This window comes from Peromyscus maniculatus, chromosome 8 (assembly GCF_049852395.1).
Source record: "Peromyscus maniculatus bairdii isolate BWxNUB_F1_BW_parent chromosome 8, HU_Pman_BW_mat_3.1, whole genome shotgun sequence".
Taxonomy (NCBI): Eukaryota; Metazoa; Chordata; class Mammalia; order Rodentia; family Cricetidae; genus Peromyscus; species Peromyscus maniculatus.
Window position 1 is genome coordinate 18,713,887 of NC_134859.1, and position 11,230 is coordinate 18,725,116.

General features: G+C 53.1%; 1 protein-coding gene across 1 annotated transcript; it reads left to right on the top strand.

Moving 5' to 3' along the window:
- The first annotated feature begins 8,177 nt into the window (after positions 1-8,177).
- Percc1 (proline and glutamate rich with coiled coil 1) lies at positions 8,178-11,074 on the top strand. Its single transcript, XM_076578162.1, has 2 exons — positions 8,178-8,217; positions 10,069-11,074. Exon 2 carries the CDS (start codon positions 10,124-10,126, stop codon positions 10,937-10,939), a length of 816 nt encoding a protein of 271 aa, XP_076434277.1. The 5' UTR covers positions 8,178-8,217; positions 10,069-10,123; the 3' UTR covers positions 10,940-11,074.
- Positions 11,075-11,230: the final 156 nt, after the last annotated feature.

The following is an 11,230-nucleotide window of genomic DNA, read 5'->3' on the forward strand; positions in this document are numbered from 1 at the left end:
GAAGTTCACCTCCAAACACTCAGCCCCGCTGACCTGTCTTCCCTTGAAACTTCTCTGCTGGAGAGCTGACCTTAAACTTCTCCCCACCCAGGGAAATAGAGACCTGAAGTAAGTTAGATCCAGAATCTTGCAGGGAAATTGGTACCTGTTCCAATTGCAGGCTTACTGGGCAACCTGTAAATCCACGTGCCTTGTTCCCTCCAAGTGCAGAAGGCTGGGACCTTGGGACCTGGTTTTTGCCTGGTTTTTCCCTTTGCTCACGGTCTCCCTCCTGGGGCAGCACACTCAGTCTGTCATCGTGAAGGTGACCTTAGCTTTTGTCTACTTACTGTTTTGTGGGCAAAAGAGGGTCCTGGGGGCTGTGATCCTCCCCAGGATGAAACAGAATCAGCAGCCTCCTTGTTACCTGGAGTATGCTGTGTCCTGTGCCCACTTAGTAGTGGCAAAAGCCTCGCACTCACGTGCTTGCCCCAGGCACTCACTATGTTAGAGCAGGAGGGATACTAGAGATGTTGGAGCCCAGCAACACCTGTGAGACCTCCCCATGCTGAGAGGCCCAACCCAGGACCCTGGCTAAGAGCTGCTGTGTCAACAGAGGCACCTGTCTGCCCAGCTCCTCCTCCCTGCGCCCTGCCCCACCTGTTCCAGCACAGAACCCCACGCTACCACACCACTCTCTTGGCAAGGACCTAGCAGCACCTAGGGCCTTAACTATAGGCTAATATATAGGCTTATATATACTAACTTAATGTGCAAGCTGGGGGTGGGGTGGGCTGGGCTGGCTTCCTGAAGGAGGTAGAGCTCTTGAGGCCCTAAGGTGTGAAGGGAGCCAGGCTCCTGGACAGGACTCTAGGGAAGCCAGACACAAGCTGCCCAGGACAAGCCATGGGACCATCAAGGAGGTGAAGCAAGAGTTAGTTTCACCCTGTGGGGGACCAGCCTCTGACAATGACCAGTGAGCCCACATCAGTCTCAAAGACTCTCTCAGATCAGAGACAGAAACTTAGGGCTGGGGGAAGGGGGGGCAGCTCAGTCTGCAAAGTGCTCGCCATGCAAGCTTGAGGACCCGAGCTTGAGCCTCACCAGCCACAGGGAAGGTCTTTGTAAGCTGGGCCGTGGTGAACACCTTTAGTCCAGACCGTCGGGTCACCAGCCACAGGGAAGGTCTTTGTAAGCTGGGTGGTGGTGGCGAACACCTCTAGTCCAGACTATCAGGAATACATCCTCCTTTGGTTGTTGTTTTTCAAGACAGGGCTTCTTTGTGTAGCCCTGGCTGTCCTATAACTAGCTCTGTAGACCAAGCTGGCCTCAAACTCACAGAAATCCTCCTGCCTGTGCCTCCCAAGTGCTAGGATTAAAGGAGTGTGCCACTACCACCTGGCCTATATCCTCTTTTTTAATTAAAAAAAAATTAAGTCAAAAGGGGTGGCACACACCTTTAACTCCAGCACTCATGAGGCAGAGGCAGGTGGATCACTGAGTTCGAGGCCAGCCTGGTCTACAGAGCTAGTTCTAGGACAGCTAGGGCTACACAGAGAACCCTGCCTTTGAAAAAAAATGTCTATTTTATGTGTATGTGTTTTGCAATGAATATATGTATGTGCACTGTGTGTGTGCCTGGTGCCCATGGAGGCCAGAAGAGGGTGCTGGATCCCCTGAAACTGTAGTTAGGGATGATTGTGAGCCACCATGTGGGTGCTGGGAACAGAACCCAGGTCCTCTGTAAGAGCAGCCAGTGCTCTGAACTGCTGGGCCGTCTCCACAGCCCCACATGTCCATTGTTCTAAGTCACCAAGTTTATGGCGCTCAGTCACAGAACCCCAGCAACTGATACAGACACCACCTTAGCATCACTCTGCTCCTGAAGGCATCTGGTCCAGGGCAGTGCCCTGTGTCCTTGGACCCCATTCCTTAGCCACCTACTCCTGGACCAACCATCCTCCAACAAACATTTTTGGAGGAATCACTCTTTCTAGCAGGTTATGCCACAGGAGCCTGGCCAGGAAGCTGGAGAAGAAGCAGCCCTGTAGTAGAAGCTCCAAGATGTGATATGCCACCACACTGTATATGGAGCCTTTGCCTCGCCCCTCAGGGACATAAACCAACACCTCAGCCCTCATTATTGCAAAGCACACAGAGAAATTTCATGGGAAGCCTAATGTCTCTCTAATGGGGAGGCAGAGGCGGCAGCCGTCACTGTGCTTAATGGCAGGGTAATTTATTGTAGCTCCACTTAAGAGCTGACATATTGGAGCTATTGATTTTCCCAGGAAAATAGATACCAGGTGCCTGGGGCCAGGCAGGTCTGTGTCTCTGTAAGAGCAGAGTCCTGCTCTCCCAGGGTCTGAGGTCTGACAGTGGGGGCTGGCAGGGCAGGAGACAGCGGGCAAGGAGATTTTCTGGGCCCAGCCCAAACCATTGCCCAGTTAGGAGCAGATGCTAGGACATATGCTTCAGCCCCGGCCCCCTCCAGGGTCTTGAAATGGCAGGTGACAAAGCCAGGGTGACAGGGGCTCGGACGGGCCTTATCCACCCACTAACTGCCAGCTAGACATATGAGGCAGCCATTCTAGGAAAGTGTGTGTCTCCACTGACCCAGAGTCCTCCAACCAAGCCTTACCAGACAAAAGCTGGAGTTCAGTCTCTACCTGCAGGACACCTAGTCTGCCGTGAACATGGCTGACAACACATGGGGGTGAAAAGTGGGGGGCTGACTCCCTACCCACACCCTTCAAGTCTCCAGTCTCCCCTACACCGGCACTCTCAGACTGCCCCTGTGAGATCCCCATTCCTTTCGCTTGGACTCCTGCAGCAGCACTCTGGCTTCCTCCCTCAGGCCTCCCATCCCCATGCCGGCCCCACAGGCTTCTCTTCCCAGAGAGCACTCTGCTCTGGTTTCTCCCCATTTTAGAATCTTCCACCCTCACTTGTGGCTTTCCCCCACAGTCTCTTGCCAGGCAGTGAAGAGCGTCAGAATTACTCCAGGGTAAGGACAAGGTCCTGTCAGTGGACAGCCTTCTCTCAGCCGGCACCAGTGAGCATCTCTGCACCTGGTCAGGTCAGGACTTAAAGCTGTCAAAGGCCTCCTCCCATGTTCACATGCCTGGGTAAGACAAGGGGGGAGGAAGGGGTGGGGGGTGGGGGTGTGTAAAACCCAAGCCCTGGGGAGGAGGCAGCCCTGGGGAGTGACCTCCCACGCCCTCCTTATGCAGGAGAGGGCCTCCCCACACATAGGGAACAGCTGAGGCTCTGGTATTCTTTGGTTTCCTTGCATGTGTGCTTGTATGTATGATATGTATGTGCATGTGTCGTGGGGTGTGCATGTATGTGGGAAGGGCACTTGTGAATGTGTGTATTCATGTATGTGGAGGCCAGAGGACAACTTTCGGTGTGTTTTCTCAGGTGCTGTTTACTTTTTTGTTTTTTATTTTTCGACACAGAGGCTCTTTAGGTAACTCTGGCCTGTCCTGGAACTCACTATGTAACCCAGACTGGCCATGCGCTCACAAAGATCTGCCTGGCTTTGCCTCCCAAATGCTGGGATTAACGTCTTGTGCCACCATGCTCAGCCTTAACCTTTCTATTTTCTGACAGTCCCATACTGGGTTGAGACTCAAGAAGGCAAGGTTAGCTGGATCCCAGGGTCTTCCTGTCTCTGCCTTCCCAGGGCTAGGATTACAATCATGGACCACCATTGTTTGGCTCTGGAGTTCTCTCTTTCTTTTTTCTTTCTTTCTTTTTTCTTTCTTTCTTTCTTTCTTTCTTTCTTTCTTTCTCTCTCTCTCTCTCTCTCTCTCTCTCTCTCTCTCTCTCTCTCTCTCTCTCTTCTTTTGGTTTTTCGAGACAGGGTTTCTCTGTGTAGCTTTGCGCCATTCCTGTAACTTGCTTTGGAGACCAGGCTGGCCTCTAACTCACAGAGATCCGTCTGCCTCTGCCTCCCGAGAGCTGGAATTCAAGGCGTGCGCCACCACCGCCCAGCCTTCTTTTTTCTTTTCTTTTTTTAAAACAGGGTTTCTCTGTGTAGTCCTGGCTGTCCTGGAACTCACTCTGTAGGCCAGGCTGGCCTTGAACTCAGAGAGATCGACCTGTCTCTGCCTCCCAAGTGCTGGGATTAAAAGTGTGTGCCACCTGGTTTCTCAGAAAATTGGGTATCAATCTACCTCAAGACCCAGCCATACCACTCTTGGGCATATACCCAAGGAATGCTCAATCATACCACAAAGATACATGCCCAACTATGTTCATAGCAGCACTATTTGTAGTAGCCAGAACCTGGGAACAACCTAGATGCCCCTCAACTGAAGAATGGCTTAAGAAAATGTGGTACATATACACAATGGAGTACTACTCAGCAGAGAAAAACAATGACAGCATGAAATTTGCAGGCAAATGGATGGAACTAGAAAATATCATCCTGAGTGAGGTAACCCAAACCCAGAAGGACAAACATGGTATTTACTCACTCATAAGTGGATACTAGATATAAAGCAAAGAACAATCAGACTGCAACCCACAGAACCAGGGAGGCTACATAGCAGGGGGGACCCTAGGATGACTGTGGCTTATAATAAGTTTTGGTTTTACTCAATTACTGGGCAAGCCTCAGTGAAACATTTTACTTTTAGGATAAGAATTTATACTGTATCAAGCTGATAATAGAAAAAAAAAGTGTGCACCACCACCACTCGGCAGCTCTGGACTTCTTGACCTCACCTGAGCATGATCTCAATTAGGACATTGGTAGAGGGGATCCCCATGCTGGGAGCCCCAGGGTCCTACAAGTCCACCCAGCCCCATCTGCAGCCATGACTCTTACTACGGTGTTCCTTTTGTGCCAATGTTTATGAGGTCAGCTGTGTGGCCTAGGCGGGTTTCCCAAGAAGGGTTTGGAGTCCAGGAGAGTTTCACTGGCTTGAAATTAAGGCATAGATGACATTCCAGAGACTGCAAGAAAAACTGGATTCCTTGTTTCCCAGCTTCTGAAAGTCCCCAAATCCCTCGGCTCATGGTCCTTTCCTTTATCTTCAAAGCCAGCAGAGAGGCATCTTCTAGCCTCAGGCTCTCTGGCCCCCCATGTCTGTATGGTGAAGACTGTGAGGACCTTGGGGATTCTAGCTCCTTGGTGGTGGCTGGCTCTTTTCAGACGCTTTCCTCTGTTGGGACACTCTTCCTGCCTCAGCTTGTCCATCTACCTCCCCTGCCTCACACCCGGCTCTTCCAAAGCCCATTCTTTGGTCACACAGGTGGGCCCTTCTCCAGGGCAGAATCGTGTCCCGTGTCTTCCTCTTGAAGCACCCAGCCTGAGGTCCAGAAAGCCCAAGACTTGACCACGTGAGCGGTGGCAGTCGGCACCCACAGCCTCATATGTCTTCCCTGTCTCCAGTGCTGGTGGGGGTGGAGTGCAGGCCACAGCCCACCTGCCCTTCTGGGTACTCTACCCAACTCCCCCAGGCCCTGGCTACCTCTTCCCTGCCTGTCCAGCAAGTGCTCAGCTGTAGACCCCAGGCTCACCTGTCAGTGTTACATCATCCACGTGTTTCCATCCCTTTCCTGAGCCAGCGTGTCCTCACAACCAGCAGTAGAGGGTGATGTGGCTTCAGCTTGGAGCAACTGCACACACACACACACACACACACACACACACACACACACACACACATACGCCCCCGTCCCTGGTCCTCCTGCAGGTTTGGGCTCCGGTGGGTAAGCTGCCTGAGGCTGAAGCAGGGTCACCCACAGCCAAGAGTGGCGAGTGTTTTTAGACCCTGGAGCCTGACATGGTCAGAAGTAAATGGAGCAGAATGGACACTCAGAACTGGGCCTAGCCAGGCACACTTCATTCCACGGCAGAAGTCAGCCCTGCTCCAGGCTGCCCTTCTCCAGGCATACAACCTATGATGTAAGCAGCTTTCCAGACATCTATGCCAGGGTGTCAGCCTTGCCTACAGGTTGTTTTGTCACAGGGTCTCATGTAGCCTAGTGTGGCCTTGAACTTGCTAAGGATCACCTCTCAATGCTGGGATTATAGGCATGCACCATCATATGCAGTTTATATGGCACTGGAGATCTAACCCTGAGCTTTGGGCATTCCGGGCAAGCAGTCTACCAATCTCAGCACATCCCCAATTCAGCGTAGCCCTTGGAGGGTCTCATCCCTGAAGACTTTTCATATCCCTCTGGCTTTCCCCTGCTGGGTGAGGGTCCTGACTCCAGTGACCAGGTGGGAAGTATCTTTTTTGTTTTGTTTTGGTTTTGTTTTGTTTTGTTTTTGTTTTGTTTTGTTTTTCAAGACAGGGTTTCTCTGTGTAGCTTTTGGAGCCTATTCTGGAACTTGCTCTATAGACCAGGCTGGCCTCGAACTCACAGAGATCTGCCTGCCTCTGCCTCCCCAGTGCCTCCCAAGTGCTTGTGGCACCACTGCCTGACCTATTTTGATGTTGTTGTTTAGGTGGGGAGTATCTTCAGGGTTGGTTCACTTAACCTCCTACCTCCAGGAGCCACAAACTGACTGAAGCCATCAAGTATGGGCTCAGGGACAGGAAAAGGCTGAAGGCCAGTGTTCTGGAGTGTCAGGTGACATGCCCTCAGCCTGAATATTAGAGTCCCAAGAAGGTCACACTCGCTTGAAATCAAGGTGCTGTCCTTGCCTGAAGTGGGGGTATCGTCTGGAACAAGGAAGGACCCGGGGAAGGTAAATGGTACCCACATCCCTCTTAACCCCTTGGCCAGGTGAAGAGCTGGACTTAGAGACAATCAGCAAACGCTTTGGGCCTAAGATGGTGAAAGCATGCTGGGATGAGCTGCTTTCCTGCCCTTGGAACTAGCCCCAGCAGAAGGAACCATAGTTGATGACACTTGAATTCACTGGGGGCTACTTCAGGGCAGCTGAATGCCCCGGGGGCCACATTCTTCCTGGAGGGGACCTGGATCGACTAGAATAGTGTCCCCGTTAAATGCACGTCTACCCTAAGCCGCTCAATATATGAATATATTTGGAAGAAAGTCTTTGTTGATGTGGCTAGTGAAGCTGAGGATGTGCTGGCTTCAGGTGGCCCTAAAGTCTCTGGTGAACACCCTTGTAAGAATTGCCAGCCAAGCCTGGTGGCGCATGCCTGCAAACCCAGCACTCAGCTGGCCGCTAGTTTATAGCCAGCATAGGCCGTAGAGCAAGACCTTGTCTCGAGGTTTTAAAAAGAGTGAAAGCCTGTGTGAAGACAACAGCATTGGTGGTAATGACAGTCTTCAAGACAAGGAACACCAAGCGGCTGGCACCCCGAGGAGCTCCTCAGCTTTCCAGAAGGAACCAGCCTTGCTGACATCTCAGTTTGGACTCTGGCCTTCAGGAGGACAGAGAATCATTTCCTGTTGTTCTAAACCACCCAATTTGGGATCAGCGATTAAAGAAGCCAGAGGAAGCTAATACACCACCAGAAAGGCAGAGGGCCTCAGGAGGACTGCAGAGGACAGGCAGGCGTTGGAGCCCCCCAACTCCGCTTAGGTGTAGGAGCATCCAAAGAAGGGAGGTGCCTTGTGCCAACCCCACTAAGGATGATCAGGACAGCAGTGGGTTCAATCAGACTAACTACAGCTACAGCTGGGTTTCTGGGCAAGTGGGTGGCAGCTTCTACAGGAGAGTCCTCACAGTCCTTACCGTGGTTGTGGTTGATCTCAGAGCACAAAGGCCCAGAGGCTGGAGAAGCGTGGAAGAGGTTATAAGGGCTGCAAGTATTAGCTCCCATCTTGGACCTGGTGGGCGGTTGCTGCATAGCCTCGTCCCTTCCCGTTGTCCCCGACCCCGCTGCCGCAGAGCATGGTTTATAGCATGCACCGCAGGCAGGATGTCCTCTGGAGAGGCGTACTCCAGAACTCAAAATAGCATGAAATTTAATTTTCCGCCTATTTGACAAGGCTTGGATGGGGCCCCAATCAGCAGCACAGATAAGGGTCCTCGGGTCCAGGGTGTGGGCCAGCTGGGCCTGAGGCAAACACTCCACGGTCCCCGGGCAGGCTGCGTGCAGGTGAGGCGGTCTGCGGGCACTCCCCCCGCGGGGCTCTGGTTGCTGGGTGCTAAAGCAAACGGGATCTGTTTGCCCAGTCTGCGATGACAATGCCGTTGCCAAATATTTGCTGGCCCCAGGCAGTTGTGGAGCCCGGCTATAAATGCTTGCACCCCGGGTGGAGGGGGGCCTGCTGAGTGAGCGCTGCAGTCCCAGTCAGGTAGGAGCCTGGGTGTGTGGGCTGGAGTCTTCTGGGATGGTGAGGAGGGATGGCGGGGGGTTCCTCCCACAGGGAATATGTCTGCACTGAGCTCTCCATTAGCAATCACCCCCAAAGACTAGTGTCAGGACCACTGGACACCTCCTGGGACTGGGGGATCCAGCACTGTAAGACATGGAAGTGGCCAGCCTCTGCTCCCCAAACTCAGGGTGTCAGGACAGCAGGGAGGGGCTGTGCAGTTTGACCCTGAGGGGATCTGACCAAGGGGCTACTCATACCCCGGCCTCTCAGAGAGAGGGATCCTCTTCTGAAACACCTAGTTAGATGCTTGCTCCCCTTTCTGTGAAGGAGCCTGGTGACTCTAGGATCCAGATTCCGCCATTTCAGGGCCACTAGCCAGGAAGAGCCACATTACTCTCCCAATCACCTCCTCTTCCTCAGGTTCAGTAGCTGTCCTTGCGCCTTTTCGGACCTGCACAGCAATCCGTGGGGTCCACTCCTTTAGGGATCTTTCATCTCTCCCTCCTACCCTTAGCAGGAGGTCTGGGGGAGGTCACTCAAGTATTCTCCTATTGTGATCAAGTATCAAAACCCAGGGCTGGCTGGGTGTGGTGCCTCATGCCTATCAGTCCCGCATTCAGGAGGCTAAGGCAAGATTGACGCAGGTTCTCCAAGCTGAGACTCCTTCCTTCCTTCCTTTCTTTTTTTCTTTCTTTCTTTCTTTCTTTCTTTCTTTCTTTCTTTCTTTCTTTCTTTCTTTCTTTCTTTCTTTCTTTCTTTCTTTCTCTCTTTCTTTCTTTCTTTTTTAGTTTTTCTAGACCGTGTTTCTCTGTGTAGCCCTGGCTGTCCTGGATCTCACTCTGTAGCCCAGGCTGGCCTTGAACCCGGACATCTGCCTGCCTCTGCCTCCTGAATACTGAGATGAAAGGCGTATGTCATCATGCCCAGATTGAGACCCTTTTTTTTTCTTTTTGCTATTTTTCAAGATAGGGTTTCCTCTGTGTAGCCCTGGCTGTCCTGTAACTTGCTCTGTAGACCAGGCTGGCCTCAAACTCACAGAGATCCGCCTGCCTCGGCCTCTTGAAGTGCTGGGATTAAAGGCACAAACCACCACTGTCCGGCTAGACCCTTTACTTAAAAAACAAGAACCCCTACCCAGCAATGGTGGCACATGTCCTTAATCCCAGAACTCTGGAGGCAGGGACAGGCAGTCCTCTGTGAGTTTGAGACCAGTCCAGTTTACACAGCAAGTTCCAGGACAGCCAGGGCTATAAAAGAGAACCTATCTCAAAACAAAAGAAAACCAAACCAAACAAAAGCAAAAAACAAACAAACAAACTAAACCCCAACAATGTACCACCTCAGAAAAGAACCCCAGAGCCGTGACTGTAGCTAGGTAAGAACCAGGTTGGGTGGGGATCTTTGGCCACCACGGCCCTTGAAGCTCCCCCAAGCATCTGCCAGGGTTCTGGACCCGTGAAGGCAGGTGTTGGTCCTGTCTCCACAGTGATCCATGCTGGGACAAGGTAGACTCCTTGTCCAGTGCCTGTGCCTGCCTGTCTGGATGGTACTGATCTCCAGGACTTCTGCCTCCTACCCTACTCTGTGGCCTGTGTGACCACAACTGTGGGGATTCTGATGGTTCCTCTGTTCCGTGATGGCCCCACCCTATACAAGAGGATCCTGTACACCTCTCTGACTGAGGCAGGTAGGGCCTCTCTGAGCTCAGGGGGCCCAGGGATCAAGAGAGAAAAGAGCCGAGGCAGCCTTTTCAGGACCATACATTCGGGCTGTGTCCAGTGGGCACTGCCACCTGTGACTTGCCAACCTACCTTTTCACTTCCCTCCTAGCTTGTGTCTGCTACCCCAGGACCACCGCCCGCCAGAAGTTTGGAACTCCAACAAGATGGCTGCTGGTGTGATACGGTCTGTCTGTGACTTCCGGTTGCCTCTACCAACACACCAGTCCTTCCTGCCCACAGACCTGGAGGCTCCAGAAACTTCTGAAGAGGAAGAGGAGGAGGAGGAAGAAGAAGAAGAGGAGGAGGAAGAGGGAGACCAGGAGCTGCAAGATGAGGTGCCACAGGGCTGTAGACCAGACTCCCCGAGCTCAGGAGTGGCTCCCCAGAGTCCCAGCAGCCCTGAGACCCCAATGCAGCTGCTGCGCTTCTCAGAGCTCATCAGTGGCGACATCCAGCGGTACTTTGGACGCAAGGACACAGGGCAAGACCCAGATGCCCAGGATGTCTATTCTGACAGCCAACCAGCCAGCTGCTCTGCCCGGGATCTGTACTATGCTGACCTAGTATGCCTGGCCCGGGATGGGCCCCCGGAGGATGAGGAGGCTCCTGAACTCGGTGTGCATTTGCCTGGGGGGCCTGAGGGTCAGGTGCACAGGCTGGGCCCCAGAGGAGACAGGGTGCCACCACTGGGGCCCCTGGCCGAGCTCTTTGACTATGGGCTTCTGCAGTTCTCCAGGCCCAGAGTGTCAGCTTGTCAAAGACTGAGGCTGGAGCGCAAGTACAGCCACATTACCCCCATGACCCAGAGGAAGCTGCCGCCATCCTTCTGGAAGGAGCCTGTGCCCAGCCCACTAGGCCTACTGCATGCAGACACGCCGGATTTCAGTGACCTTCTGGCCAGCTGGTCTGCCGAGGGCAGCGCGGAGCTGCCGAGTGGAGGCGCCCAGGCTCTGGAGGGGACACAACTGACTGAGATCTAATGAGTGGGAGGTCAGGACTGTGCTGGGGTAGCAGGGCCCTTTCTCGGGCACCCAGCCTCTCCTTCCTGTGGCCCAGGCACCTCCCCAGTGGGTATATCCAAGCAACCAAACAGTTGACGTCCCCCTCAAGAGAAGAGCAGGCCTGAGGGGATCTGAGCTTATCCTGAGCCTAGAGCTGCCGCCACCAGCACTGAGTAGGGAGAGCAAACGCTTGTTTAGACCTAGCCACACCTGGCTACTAGTTCTTGGAGGATCCCACTATACACAGCAGGCCTCAAAACTCTGCCCACA